Genomic DNA, 15,377 nt, shown 5'->3' with positions numbered 1-15,377 from the left:
GACCTTTGTGAAGCTCACAGTGGTCAATTTTTGTTTGGGCTGTTGATTAAAGGCAGAACATTTTGATGCTATCAATGGAAATATAGCTCCTGTCACCGTTTCAACAAAGTTTATACAGTAGCTTTACATATTTCTTGCACAGCTGTTGGATTTACTTAAACTAAAGATGTTCGCCTCCCAAAGAACATCATCTTACCATCCTGTCCTCTCAAAGAGAACAACAAAGGGGAGCAAAGAACACATCCTAGGAGCATTTACAAGACCCACGGACACAAGACAGCCATCTTTTCATCTCCACAGGCACTGATCTGCTTATCAAACCTGCAGCAACAGTCTAGTAACAACCTCTCATCTACATCAAAACAACACTGAACCTCTGTTTGTCACTGCGGTGATTAAGGCAAGATGTGTCTTGTTCAAAGAAACTCATGTGCGTCAAACAACACCTCACTCCTCTCAGTGGTCCGTGGTGAGGAGTTTGAATGGGGCAGACGTCAGTCTAGCTGTGTTGGAAAGTGGCCGTTGGGATCAAGGCCTTAACGATTCCTTTTGGCTGTTTCGACTGACAATGCAGTGTGAAGAGCTTTTCCCGGTGCTCACACAAGTGCTAATCAGGTGTGAAACAGGCAAGAGCATGAAAATGTGAGATCAGATTTTGCATTTGTAAATTCTCAGGGAGCTTTGCAGGGCAGATTGAATTGCAGGAACTTTCAGTTTAGGAAAAAGTGCAAACTTAGGCTTTATCCTGTGAGTATGTGAATTATTACTCACTGCAGTCTTTTGAAGGATCAGTCAAAAACAAAAATTATTCCCTGATCTGCTCTTCTATCTTCAAAAAAAACTAGTGATCTGAGATATCCAGCTATTTCAAGAATGACCCCCCCCCCCCCTTTTTTCCATGCAGTGTTTGCGGTGTCTGTTTTGATGTAGCCAGGGAACAAATATGCATTGTATGTGTGTGGGTGCATGTGAGTGTAAATGTAGTATTGTTGTTGGACTCTGAACCTCCACGTTGGATACTGGCACTGTCAACAGAGGGAGGGTAAGGCTTTGTGTTACATGTTTACATCAATAGGAGGTTGTGCAATTTTTTTTTTATGACAGAAGGTATTCTGTAGTTTTCAAAACACCAAAACACGTCATTTTATAGGATACAATAAGAATGGATCTGATTTTTCCGAGCAGCACACGTTGCTTTATCTAAAATCAAATGGTATAAATCCATATGTGACTTGTCTAGACGTCTCCCGCATCACGTTGGTCACCCACGTTTTTCACAGCCACTTCTCTATTTTAGTGTTGACACCAGGAAGGTGCAGTTTCATGGCAAGCGTTGACAAGTACCAGGTTTAGAACAACAGTCTGCCTCTGGTTAAAAGTCAGAGACGAAACTGTGACAGGAGCCAGGACATGTTAAGACACAGGAGACGAAGTGAAAATATTAATTGCCTCCTGGGAGAAAAACAGCACATGTCCCACTGCGGCTTGTGACCACAGTAGTCCCACTGCATGTTTATGTACTTTCATCAGTGGTGTGTAACGTCAGGATGACGTGTCAGCACACTGTTTACTCTAATATAGGCTGTGCTGTAGAAACACATTTCTAGTAGACTTACATATTTTGTAAAAGACTGCAAATAGAAATGAATATTTGCCAGATTCATCTATTTATTTTTGATAACTTACAGAAATTACTAAAAAACGTTACAGTTTCCAACTCAACAACACACAGTAAAAACTTTGTATTTACATTTCTGGCAAACGCAGAGGTTTGCTTTGCACCCAGCAATAAATATTAGTTTAATTTGACTTACAGTACAATTCAAACATTTTATGCTTCAAACAGAGGTAGACCAAACAAGGCCAGCATCTTTATAAATGATGGAGCAGGTGTGGAGGTTGACTTAGTTGCCTTTGACAAAGGACTGGTAGAGGGACATCAACTGGGCCTGGAGGTCCTGAGCGTAGGGGTCCAGCTTTTCCCTCAGGTCCTCAGCGTAGGGGGCCACCATCTGTTTCACCAGATTGGCTCTCTGACTCAGCTCAACCTGGACCTTCTCGGTCATGGGGGCCACACTTTCCTGGAAGTCCTGCAGGTGCTGGTCCACCTTCTGCTTCAGGTCATCGGTGTAGGGCCCCAGCTGAGATTGCAGGTCTTTCACACTCTGCTCCAGGCTGGCCTTCAGCTCCTCGCTCTTCTGTATCAGGGTGGTCCTCAGGGCCTCAGAGTCCACGGATTCCGCGTAGGGGGCCAGCTCCTGTTTGAGCTGCTCCACCCTCTGCTGGATCTGGGCCTTCATGTCCTCGGTGTAGGGCTCCAGCTTGTCCTTGACGGTGCTCAGCTCCTCGGTCAGCACGCTTCTTAGCATGTCAGCCTCTGCGCTGATCTTGGTCATCAGGTCCTGGGCTGCAGGGGGAAGCTGCTTCTGCAGGGTGACTGCGTACTTGCTGGCTATGTCGGTGCTGTCTGCCAAGCGGGCACTAGAAGATAAACAAATAAATGGTCAGATAATCAGAGGTTTGACTAAAACCATAGGGATCTTTATCACCATGTAACACATGACACTATAACCCTATTCACAGTCCTGCGTGTCACACAACTTACTTGACTTCCTGTCCAAACTGTGATTTCCTGATCATCTGGAGGGTGTCATCCGCTGTTTGGGTGGCTTTGGCAATGTAGTCCCAGAAAGCATCAGTCAGCACTTCCAGCTGTGGCTTGGGTGCATCGGCATAGAAGAGGTTGGCATGACAGCCTGTTGGATTAACAGGAGAACAGGTTGAGAACAGTGATTTTTAGCAATTCAGTTCATTCTGACTGATCTAAGTTGCTCAGTAGGGCTGGGAAATATATCGATATTATATTGATATCATGATATGAGACTGAATATCGTCTTAGATTTTGGATATCATAATATCTGTGTTGACTTTTCCCGAATTTAAGGGCTGTAGTAGAGTAAAGAGGTGTTCCAGCTGTTCTGTTATTTGCCTTTACAGCCATATTACTGCTGATTATTTTTCATAAATCTCTTTGTTTAAACATTTTGTGAAAGCACAGATAGTCAACACTACAATATTGTCCCAATATAGATATTGGTGTGATGTTTGACTTAGTCCATATTGCCCAGTAGAAGAGTAGAAAAACACTCAGAAATCCAAAACAAAAAGCTTGCAACTTACCAGACAGCACTGCAACGGCTAGTACAACGAACACCTTCATGACTGCGTCAAGCTGAAAAACATTTATAACTAGTTAACAGTCAAGGTGCATTACAAATGCTGCAAGATTTAAATTTGTTTCCTTAAGTTTGTTTTGAGATAAAGTGTAATTCTCACCTGTTTTTGCCCTGTGTATCTCTCTCAAGGTTTGGCGTGTTTGTGAGTGTGTCAGACTGGTGCTTTGTCTCTGCGTATATATAGTGATGCCGCATGACAGTTGTAGTCGAGAGCCCAAAGTCCAGGAGTCCCTTCCATGTTGTCACAATGCCTCTGCTTCTCCGGGCTACACATCACATGACCGCTGACTTTACAATGCAAACACAATCTTAACAGGATATTACGCGGCTTTCCAACACCTTGCTCCAGTTCCCTTCTGACCCCAGAAAGCCTTTAGGAAGAAGTAATTAAGTATCCACGTTGTCCAGTTCCAACAGTTTGCAGATAACTCCAGATAACCTTGGTATGCTGACACCCGTGGACTCTGTGCTCGGGTCAAGCAGCATTAATAATAAAGCAGCACAAGGCACTAAGATGTTTTTGAATGTTGTTGTAGTGAAAAAGGGTTCACACAATCACACAGTTACTAAACTATCCAGCAGTTTGAGTCAGTCAGTAAATCAGTCACTTGCACAACCTTCTTTCAGAAACACAGATTTTCCAGCTGGTTGAAGCACTGTCTTTCAATTTCAGGCCTTCATACTGGAACTCGTCAGATTGTGAAAGACATTTTGCCAGCGAGATTAAAGAGGACCATTTATTTTATAAGAGCACACAGTGGTCATTCTCTGTCTGAGATGGCGGCATAAATAGATAAGGGCTGTAAAAAGAGAGAATTACCAGACAACATTTTTTTTTACAGGTTTTACACTACTGCAAATCTGCAGGGACACTGAAGCATTACCAGGAGCTGGCGCAAACCTCTGAAACAACTTCACAGTGACAGAACACATCACACAAAAATGCATTTTTCTTTCACATCAAAACAGGTCACATATGGACGTCTATGGACAAACTGTATGTTTGATGATTTAAAAGGGAAAAATGCTCAATATAATCTCAAAAAGTGTGAGAAGCAACCAAATAAAGACTAAAATCTGATTTGCTAAATATACTTTATACAACCTGCACACCCTGACAGTGAATAAGAAACGGTTTTCCTCTTCAGTGTCTTCTCCAAGATGGCTGTCCCTACTGCTAGCCTTGTCGTCACATCATTTTAAACAGACTAAATTAGCTACTTTTGTATTTGCAGCAGTTCAACAAACAAACTGTGTATTAGTCTTTTGAAATTAGCTTAATAGAATGTGTCAGTGTTGAAGTGGATTTTATTTGGATGTATCTGCCAAAGACTGTGGTTTCGCAGGCTTTTCCATGATGGCTTGTTTACACTTAGTTCTTTTCAGGAAGTGGGACACACTGTCAGAAATTCCAAATCGGAGTTACCGTGTGAACATGACATTAACACTAGGGGTGTTACGATCCATCCATCTGGATCGATATATTGATCCATCCATCTGGATCGATATATCGATTCAATGATCAACGATCCAGCATCATTCATGCAAAGTGAAAACATCAATCTAAATCGTCATCTATTGGATAGCTGTGTCACTGTCAAACAGCGGCAGATGGCAAGAAGCCGAGAGAAAGATGATGAAGATATTGTTATTTACTGTGAGCAGTGCTGGTTATGTAGCCTGACAGCAGCAGGCAGGAAGGACCTGCGATAGTGTTCCTTCACACACTTTGGGTGAATTAGTCTATCGCTGAAGGAGCTCTCCAGAGCTTTTATCTCCTCCTGCAGAGGATGGGAGTCGTTAGTCCTCAGAGATGACAGCTTGGCTGTCATCCTCCTTTCTCCCACCACCTGCACAGAGTCCAGAGAGCATCCCAGGACAGAGCTGGCCTTCTTGATCAGCTTGTCCAGTCTCTTCCTATCTGCAGCCGAGACGCTGCTGCCCCAGCAGACCACTCCGTAAAAGATGGCTGATGCCACCACAGTGTCAAAGAAGGTCTTCAGGAGCGCCCCCTGCACTCCAAAAGACCTGAGCCGCCTCAGCAGGTAGAGTCTGCTTTGGCCTTTCCTGTACAGTGCTGTTATGTGATTAGTCCAGTCCAGTTTATTGTTAAGATGAACACCCAGGTACTTATAAGATGTCACCATCTCAATGTCCTTTCCCTGGATGTTCACCGGTGTTGGGGGGAGGAGTCTGCGCCTGCAGAAATCCACCACCAGCTCTTTGGTTTTCCCTGCGTTGATCTGAAATAATAAATCGGCAGTGTGGAAATAATTTGGATTTCGGAGAAAATACAGGTCAACAGACAGAGTACATGGCATATTTTACAATGCCCTTACAAGATAAAACACGATGTAATGTTTCTTGCCTGGTCGGGAATCTCACTCTGCTAGTGACTTAAACCTATGGTGAGCAAAAACAGTAATAATGTTATCTGTAATTTGTTATGCTATAAGTAGAGGAAAAACGAGGTCCACTAGGCGCTAGGCTAATTTATGCAGTGTAAACATGCCTAAGCTAAAAATGGGTCACTATGGGCAGCTTCTTCTGTACCAGATTGTGTTAAAGGGGCATATAATATCGTGTCATATCGATTGCAGGCCCCTAAATTGCATCGAACCGAAATTATATCGTGGCAGGCATTGTAATATCGGCAAATATCATATTGTTGTCCAAAAAATTGATATAAAACTGGTGATATATAACTCTAATTACTATAGAGCTAGTGGTTTTATATTTAATTCTTTTCCTTTTACTCTTACAGACTCCATTTGTCCCTGTGTTTACCACATTTAAAGCTGTTACTTTATATGATGACTTATGGTTAACTTTGAACGATGATATTCTGTTTATGTCTAACATGAAGCCCAGTGTAACTAATCTGACAGCTGGTCTGTAACTTTGTGAATGCAGATTCCTTGTCAATGGGCTAATTCAACACCTTTGGTTTAACTACTGTTTATGGTTATCCATCTTTTTTTTCTGATTTATTATCACTAATTGAATATGCTTTCCAATAACTTTATCACGTGTTTACCAGTGTTTCCAGGTGAGCAAGCAGCTGTCTTCAACCTTTATTGTTGTTTGGTTTGCTGCATAGCTGTGCACCTAATAGGCAGAGGAGTAGCCAAAATATTTTTAGTCATAGTCATATCAATATTCATTGCTAATGCCTTTTAGAAGTTTCGTGTCAAGACTGTCCTTCAAAATACAACCACATGGGCTGTTTTTACAAGCAAAAAGTACGATCCATCTTTATGTTTTTTTGTTGGGTGGTGACCTCTATTGGCTGTAGTGCTTATTGCGGGAAAAAAGGAGAAGGTCAGGCAACAATATAAAGAGCGAGAAAGTCCACTTAGGGTGGGAGGGAGCTGAGGTGGATGGGTCAAACATGCACTGGACTTTCACCCAGGAGTTAATTTAACAACAAAATGTATAATGTCATGTTACGGATTTCACATGATGCATGTCACGTGAGATAGGTTACCTTACCTCAGTAACAAACGTAGTTATTTTATATCAAACCATGATGTTTTATCTAAACCTAACCCCATAGTTTTGGTGAAACTGTGACTGGTTAGCCACGTGTTTAAACTGCGACCATTAACAGTCATATGCGCTATTCTGTTCTATCAGTAGGTGCGCAAATTTAAGGGTGCTTTCACACCTGCCCTGTTTGGTTCAGTTCAGTTAAACTCAAGTTCGTTTGCCCCCCAAGTGCGGTTCATTTGGGCAGGTGTGAACACAGGGTGCACACCAAAACAACTGGACAGAGACCTTCTTGAAGAGATGGTCTTGATCGGGTTACAAACAAACTGTGGTGCAGTTCGCAACTGCAGTCACATGACACATTGTTTGGGTTAAACATGAGCATGTTACAGTCCTGGAGGATTATTAATGTGCACCTCCTCCTGTACTGCCTTAATATGCACATTCAGCACATCCAATGCATCAAAACATTGTTTTCTAGTTGGAGCCGCGCCTCGTTTTCAAACTGTATGGTTTGACTAAAATGAACAATGACAGCAATATAGTCCACGATGAGCAGCGCTAAAACCAACCTGCGTAGTTGTCCCTCCATTGTGACATTAGAAAGTGTCACATTTATCTTGCAAGTGTACTCTTCTTCAACGTTTTGTTTACTTCCTGGATTTTTCGGAAATTCTGACCAATCAAGAGCAGCTTTCTCAAGACATTTTATGTGGTCCGCTTGTAAATGCTGCCGTGAGAACACGAACCAACTCTAGGCAATTATGCAACTTTGAAACAAAATTAATCCCTGATTCGGACCAAAGCAAGACAACTCTAGGTCTGAAAACAGCCTAAAAACACTCCTGAAGGTCATTTGGTTGTATGGGTTGGAGGACTCTTTGATCATGTTAGTATTCATTCAGTGGTGTTTCTAAAACTGCTTTAACCTTCAAACTGTTACCCTGCACAATTTATCACTGAGAGGAATAATTGGAATAAGTCGTTGAGAATCAAATAATTAAATGAAGCAGGAGATAAATTGATTTCAGCACACTTACATAAATGTCTTGAAGGACTCTCAGGGCAAAATGATTGAAATCTTTTCAATAAAATGTTCGAGCTTCAAGTATGAGATACTGTGAAGGATCTTTCCTCGTCTGAAGAAAAAATAAATGAAACTGAAATGCTGCTCTTCCAAAGAGGGTTAAAGACAAGTGAACTTTGGTATCTCTACTTTGTCCTTCAGAAGCTGAATGTGTTTGAGTGGACCAACCTTTGGCCAAACTGACACATAGGAAAAAGCATGACACAGAAACTAGAATCATGAGTAACTGTGGCGTTGGCTGGCAAAATGTCAAGCTAATAGAGACAATAACACACCCACATATCTAATCAAAGCTGGACATGAAAGAAATAAGAGAGAGAGGTTGTCTGTCTTGGCAGAGAGTTATCTGAGGCTACTAAAAGCTAGCAGCTAAGTGATTACAGACAGGTTATGAGGACAAGGTTCATTTTAGGTTAAACGTCAGGATTTTGTCCCATCCTAAGACTGAATCGCAGCAGGCTATAAACACCAAGTAAGGCAAATAAAAAGCTATTTGGTAGATGTTCACTAATATATATAGCTGTAGAATATTGATTATATACTTAGCATGTGTGTGTATTGGTGTAACAGTGGGTCTGTACATGTGTGCCGCGTGGATTCCTTGGCACAAGGTGTAAGTGAGGACAGCAGGGTGAGGCAAGGTGACAGCATGACACGAGCACCTGGACTTTGTGATCCTTACAGTGTGACTTGCTATAAAAGCTGCAGAATCTCACCAGCTGAACACAAGCGCTTCCAAGTGGATACACTTGCAAACTCAGGTAAGATGATGACGAATTAGCTCAGTGTAGCATCTGAGATTTTCATTTCAGAAGTACTTCTTGGTGACCATGCTTTGCTAACCAGAGATACATGTCCATGTTATAGGATTAAACAGCCATGAAGGTCCTTGCTGTGCTCGTCCTAGCCGTTTTCAGTGGTGAGCATGTTGGCAAAATATTCTTTTTTTGGAGCTTGAAAAAGTATCTACTGATATGATCAAGATAAATAACTGAACCTTAAATCAGGCTGTTATGCATGGCTGAAACATTTCTAACTGCTCTTGTGTCTATCCAAAAGGCTGTCATGCCAACCTTTTCTATGCTGATGCACCCAAGCCACAGCTGGAAGTGCTGACTGATGCCTTCTGGGACTATGTTGCCAAGGCCACCCAGACAGCTGATGACACCCTCCAGATAATCAAGAAGTCTCAGTTGGGACAGGATATCAGGTAGGTCCAACAAGACCATGGTGACTATTGTCGACATGCTTATGATGTTAAAATAAAGAGTGGTAACTGACATGCAATCACTCCTGACAATGAACTAAAGACAAACTCATTCTCTTGTCTAGTGCCAGTCTGACAGAAAGTGCTGAAGTGGCCAACAAGTACGCACTCAGCCTCCAGGAGCAGATTTCCCCTGCAGCCCAGGACCTGATCACCAAAGTCACCGCAGAGACTGAAGTGCTGAGAGAGCGCATGAACCAGGAGCTGAGCACCGTCAAGGACAGGCTGCAGCCCTACACCGACGACATGACAGCCCAGATCCAGCAGAGAGTGGAGCAGCTCAAACAGGAGCTGGCCCCCTACACAGAAACCGTGGACTCTGAAGCCCTGAGGACCGCCTTGACGCAGAGGAGCGAGGAGCTGAAGACCAGCCTGGAGCAGACTCTGAAGGACCTGCAGACTCAGCTGGGGCCCTACACCGATGACATGCAGGTGAAGGTGGACCAGCACCTGCAAGACTTCAAGGAGAAGGTTATGCCCCTGACCGAGAAGGTCCAAGGCGAGCTGGCTCAGAGAGCCCATCAGGTGAGAGAAATGGCTGCCCCCTACGTTGATGAGGTGAGGGGAAGACTAGACCCCTACGCTCAGGACCTCCAGAGCCAGCTCACCTCCCTCTACGAGTCCTTCGCCAAAACCAACTAAGTCAACCTCCACCTAAACAGAGAAAACTGTTTCGTATCCCTGGAACACGCCAATGTTTTAACAATGTGAAAACACAAGATCACCAGTTCTGAATGTTGAAATGTCTTTAGATATATTTTTAGTATTAAAACGAAGTATTAAAGATAAATACGGACTATTAAGTGTTGGTCTGTGACCACACATTGTGTTCTTTTCCTATATTATGGAAATAAAAGTAAAAGCAAAACATGAACTTGTGAGTTTGTTGTGTTGTTTGCAAAGTCCTGATGAAATTTTAAACGAGTGTCCTTCAGGTTTGAGGATGCAAAATGTGTTTCTTGCAAAATGAAGCAAGTGAAGACAGAATATCCTTTAAATTCAAATAAAAACAGACAAAAAACAAGTGCAAATCATCAATATGAAATGTGGAAATGGAACCTAGAAACTGTGTCTCCAATGTGGTCACTCACACATGCATGATCGACTAGATTAGCTTTAAATCTGTAAAGAATTAGTGCCATCTGGTGAACATAAAGAGTCACTTCATCGTATGTGTTCCTGTGCAGATATGGGCAGCATAGCGGCCTGCCATTTTCAATGCTTGCATTTCACTTTGACTGTCATAAGAAAGCAAGACATGTTCTAAATCAGCTCCACAGAAAAATAAGTGGGGAATAAATTCTTTCCTGTTTGTTCAGTTCAGGTTGCAAAATCTTGCCCCCCTGCCACGCCCCTCTAAGATTCAGTTGTGGGTCTTGGACGGGGCATGTTCAGGTTTGTCTCTGCAAGTCTGAAAGCTCACATAAACACATCCTGCTTCCACCTTGTTTTTTAGTTTTCCTTTCGTGCCTCCATCCCCGCTGCCAGATCGCTCCCACGCTGCCTTACCCAGTGGCAAACAACATTCCTCTGTTCTGCCCCCAGCTGTCACAGACTACGCTCACCGTTAACCCTCCGAGCGCACACTCAGCTCTGATCTCTCATTATGTCCGATTATGTGAAGCTTTTTGGTTATATTCCAAATCTGCATGTTAAATGTTGTAATACCTTTTTGGTGTATTAATATAAATGCTTACAGGGTTTTACTGGACTAAAGACCCACCTTTCCCCCTTTCTTTTACTTTTCTTGTTCTCCTCTGTTACAGTTGTTTGGATTGGACCTGCAGCTTTAAAATGTGAGGATTCAGGAATTAAGAACCCCATTATTACATAATTATTCAAGAAAAATAACTTTGTAGATTCTGAAAAGCCAATCCTAAGGAAATGATGGCCAGATAAAAATGAAGAAAGACAAGTGAAAACTTACATGCCATTGTGGATCACTTATAATCACTTGTGATGTTGTGCAATGTAGATTCTCAAAGCAAGAAACTCATGGCTTTGTTTATGACAAAATAATCTGCTGGTGAATGTTTGTCTTTGTCATATATGCTGATAAATGTATAAATCAAAGGAAGAAGATTGGAGTACACTGGCATGTTTTGGATGAGTTACATCCTTTTGGCCCTGACACACCAAACCAGCATTGAAGAACCAGTGGCGATAAAAGCTGACTGCAACACATTTGTACGCCAACTTTGTCACATATCGTCATTTGGTCATGGATTTTTCAAGTCCAGATACAAAGTGCAAGGTACCCTGGGTGCGTTGGTTGTTGACGTTCTGGGACGCCGTGTCAAGTTCTGCCTGTTACATGCATTGTCTTCTTTCAAAAAACACTTCTGTTTTTACAGGAAATTTACCGTTAACATACAGTCTCTTTTAAATAAATGCACTATGTCGGTACAACAACGCGAATTGATGTTTATTTTCCTCCAACAACTAATGCACGTGGTTGGGTTTAGGAAAAAAAAGAACAAGGTTTGGCTTTATGATCTTATGGGATGCTGACCACCACTCTCCCTGGTGAAAGTCGGTGTTTGTTGGACCCATCCACCACCACTCCCACCTGCCCCACTTTCGCCGCCTTAACTTTCGTTCTTGTCCCGTGGTGTCCCCCTCTAATGCTGCCAAGCACCGTTAAATGGTGACCAGCTGCGTATCATGCCAACATTAAAGGACGGCTTCCTCGACAGTGTCTGACGCTGTAAGTCACTGCCCAAGCGCCGCATTTCAGTGTCTTCGGAGTGACACCAGGTTGGTTGCTTAGCCTCATGTCACCTATGTCTGCGCACCTACACTTGAACACATCGCATAGACTACAGCCAGCTAGCATGTACGTTCTGCACAAGCGTGAGAGGAAATAACTCTCTATATCCACAGGCGACGATACTCTATATTCGTCACTCAAAAGGGGAAACCGCAAGACCGACCAGATGGATTCAAGATGCTAATTAGCTAATTAGTACATTAACATCACAACCTGGAGCGAACAATAACACAGTTACGAACCATTGTCGCTAAAGAGCTCAGTGGCTAAAAAACATGATTAAATCTAATATAACAAGGTTGTTTTGGTCTCGTGCCCTCTTGACTTTAGTTGCTTCTTTGCTCCCCTCACTTCCTTTCAAGGTGATTTCATTCGCCGACGAGCTCTGCCTGTGTCTGCTGCCGATTCAATGTGCTGAATTGGGCAAAATAAAGCCTTCATGGGTCGACTAGAGGAAATGGCACAGGACACAGTGCAAAGGTTTGGGTCTGACATTGACCAACGGCTGACCTTCGGCTCGGTGCATCTGGGCCCTTTACTCTGTGTCTGAGTATAAATCAGTCAAGTTTCATTAAATTTTTTCAACTGTCAGAAAATTTATGAAAGAAAATGCACGAGACAAATAGCTCAACATTTGGAGAAATTAACTTATCAGCTTTCTTGCAGAGAGTCAGATGAAGATCAATTCCACTGCCCTGTCTATACAATTAATATGAAGCATGAAAACAACTTTGTTCTGTCCGACGCTAAAAGACACACCTATTAACAAGTTATATCACAAGTATTGGATCCAGGCTAGCTGCTTACTCCAAGCCCCCAGGAACAGTGCCAAACAGTACTTTTCCCCATATATTAACATTGTGAAAGAGACGTCTGTATATCAGTGGATACATTTTTTTGAGCGTCACCACCTGCACGAAATGACTTGTTTCACTATCAGGCTTTGATCCATTTGGTCCCAAAAGATTTCAGCAGTCAAGAAGAGCTGCATGGTTAAATCATTTTATCCCCATTGAAGTTAGCGGAGGGCTAAACTGGGAGTTAGCCGCTTAGCAACCACAAGTCTCTGGTGCGCTTGCTCTCTGGGCCCCATGGTGCAGAAGATCTGGGAAAATTCATACCACAGAAATCAAGCTTTTTTTTGGCTTCATGCGCCACCGAGCAACTTTCATAGGCATGATCGGAGTCCGGCCTCAAATGCTGTGGCAAGTTCTCTTTATACATCCATGCTTTCTGTCTTTGTGCTAAGCTAAGCTAACTAACTCTTGGCTGAAGCTTCATTTTAACATAGGCAAAAGAGATGTATCAAATGTATTCCTAAAATGTCAAGCTATTTCTTTAATTAAATGTAATCTATACTAATTTAAAATAACATTCAGCCTAATAACATATTTTAAAGGAACATGTTGCCAACCAACCAAGTTCCTGCACAGCTTGAACTCTTCAGTAGACATGAGGCTTTTGTTTTTTGGCCTAAAAGAATAAGCACACAATTATCCTGCCCTCTTACCCTGAGCACTGTACAGGGAACAACAGCAGGCAGCAGTGTGACTCAAGGTTACCTTTGTTGATGGACACGCATGAGCTGCTGCATGCATTAAACCTGTGACCCCTTCATTACAGCGAGACAATGCTATAAACACACATCAGCCCCACTCAGACATTTGGCTCCGTCGGCACCCCTCCCCCATCAGCTGATAACTCTGACTCAGAACTAGATGATGGGGGGGACGCTGCAGGAAAAACACTCAATTGTGAACTTGGACGTCCAGTTCAACAACTTTTAACCCACAGACATTAACTGCAGTAACCTCGCTGACTCGTTGAAACAGATGTTTGCCTGTTCAGAGGGATGAGATCATCCAGACATAACCAAAAACCAAAATCTTCCACAGAACAACATCATCAGGCCGGGGTTACTTTCATTCACACTATCTTAAGATGCCCTTACACACACTGGCTCACAGCAGACGTCGGACATTGCGTCTGATGGTGTGGAGCAAAAGGAGAAGAGAAGCGGCTGCAGTTTAGATGACTGTGTCAGATTTTTTTTTTTTTTACTGTATTACCTCACGGTTCTTCTTGAGTCTAACTGTTTCACTTCCCCGTCTGTCCTCTGCCTCTTTATCCTGGAGGTTCAGCAGCAGAAGGCACGGCATTGTGGGTTTGTGTGCTGTGGCCTGTCACCTTCGTTGGTACATGTGTGTGGCGTGGTCGCTGTGGTCCATCAAATCTGCACAACACAAACACACGATCAAGTTTATATCTGTTATCTCCACAGTGGAAATGCATCTTGGTTGCTAGTGACGGTGAACGTTTTACACAAGAGAGTAAACATGTTCCTAACATCTGATTACAAGATGCAAAAAAATCCTAAAACAAAACAAAAAAGAATCATTGCGTGAAAAACTTTATGCAGAATGGTGGGATTATACTACTGATCTTGATTTGTTTGTGTGCTTGAACTGGACTGGACTTGTTATCTAGCTGAACATGCAGTATCTCTCTGTGTGTGACACACCTCCTGCAGTGACACACACACTATTGTCGTGGAATATCAACGTCAAAGGTCTTGTTTTTATCACCTAAACGTCTTGACTATAAACTGGAAATTTTATATTTCATCTCAGTCTTGATTATCATTTAAACATTTTCATTCCTACATAGCTGAACGATGCATTCAGGTACAGCCTCCTAATCACACAACAGTGTTGACCAATGCGGGGTTATCACACAGTCATGTTATCATGCTGTCATACTAATTACCTGACCATGCCAACCGATTTAAACTTTGTTCCTGTGTAAAGTTGGGTTTCTGTGAAAAATGACAACAAAGAGGCCAAGTCCTAAAGGACAAAGGGTATTACATGCGGGCTGTGATGAAATCAGAGCTGTTGTTTTATCATAACTAACAGCAGAAAAACAAACACTGATACAGTATGTCATTGCTGGTGGGGTAAACATGTGGTGCTCTATTTAAAGTAAGTCACTTTACAGTCATCTTACGACATCAAATCACAAAATATTACTGTTCATATGGCAGAAGAGTTACAGTATACGACCCTACCTTTAATGTACTGCTAACAAGAGCTCAAGGCTGAATTCATAGAGAGGTGACAGTGGTTCAACATAAGCTGTAATTAAATCACTTTACAATGTATGTTTCAAATTCACAGTTTTGTTCAAATACTGCCGAACCTATAGCTTTCACACAGGGTATGGCATTAACCTCACTAGTTTCTGGTTTGTGTGATCAAACGGTAAAGCTCACACTGTGAATAGGGAAGTCGGTGTTTGAGTTTGTGCAATCTTCGTCAGAACAGAAAAATATATTTTTTTTGCTCATGTTCTGCTACTAAACAAATGTATTGCTCAATAAGCTGAAGTCAAATCTTTCTTTCTGCATCAAACATCCCCTTTCCTGTGCCTATTTCAAAATCTTGGAAATTTCTTCCTCAACATCAGAGCAGATGTGATTTCAGTTTTGTTTTTGTAGAATTACTTCTTTTGTTCAGCGTCGGGTTTACA

General features: G+C 42.4%; 3 protein-coding genes across 4 annotated transcripts; 1 reads left to right on the top strand and 2 right to left on the bottom strand.

Annotated features, from left to right (window-relative positions):
• Positions 1–1,650: 1,650 nt before the first annotated feature.
• Positions 1,651–3,441, bottom strand: LOC126391689 (apolipoprotein A-I-like). 2 transcript variants are annotated; one of them, XM_050046593.1, is made up of 4 exons: positions 3,337–3,441; positions 3,181–3,232; positions 2,606–2,756; positions 1,651–2,481 (listed from the first exon to the last, which is right to left on the bottom strand). In XM_050046593.1, the coding sequence occupies exons 2-4, from the start codon at positions 3,218–3,220 to the stop codon at positions 1,905–1,907; spliced, it is 768 nt and encodes a 255-aa protein (XP_049902550.1). In that variant the 5' UTR covers positions 3,221–3,232; positions 3,337–3,441; the 3' UTR covers positions 1,651–1,904. The 2 variants fall into 2 exon arrangements, with proteins under 2 accessions (XP_049902550.1, XP_049902549.1); XM_050046592.1 differs by having other exon boundaries at positions 3,181–3,235; positions 3,342–3,399.
• A 134-nt stretch (positions 3,442–3,575) lies between these two features.
• LOC126391694 (uncharacterized) lies at positions 3,576–14,300 on the bottom strand. Its single transcript, XM_050046597.1, has 2 exons — positions 13,919–14,300; positions 3,576–5,479 (listed from the first exon to the last, which is right to left on the bottom strand). Exons 1-2 carry the CDS (start codon positions 14,006–14,008, stop codon positions 4,889–4,891), a joined length of 681 nt encoding a protein of 226 aa, XP_049902554.1. The 5' UTR covers positions 14,009–14,300; the 3' UTR covers positions 3,576–4,888.
• On the top strand, positions 8,479–9,953 carry LOC126391691 (apolipoprotein A-IV-like). Its single transcript, XM_050046595.1, has 4 exons — positions 8,479–8,573; positions 8,680–8,731; positions 8,872–9,022; positions 9,145–9,953. The coding sequence occupies exons 2-4, from the start codon at positions 8,692–8,694 to the stop codon at positions 9,719–9,721; spliced, it is 768 nt and encodes a 255-aa protein (XP_049902552.1). The 5' UTR covers positions 8,479–8,573; positions 8,680–8,691; the 3' UTR covers positions 9,722–9,953.
• Positions 14,301–15,377: the final 1,077 nt, after the last annotated feature.

This window comes from Epinephelus moara, chromosome 6 (genome assembly GCF_006386435.1).
Source record: "Epinephelus moara isolate mb chromosome 6, YSFRI_EMoa_1.0, whole genome shotgun sequence".
Lineage (NCBI taxonomy): Eukaryota > Metazoa > Chordata > Actinopteri > Perciformes > Serranidae > Epinephelus > Epinephelus moara.
The sequence above is the reverse complement of the archived record's forward strand: the minus strand, read 5'-3'. Positions and strand labels throughout refer to the sequence as shown.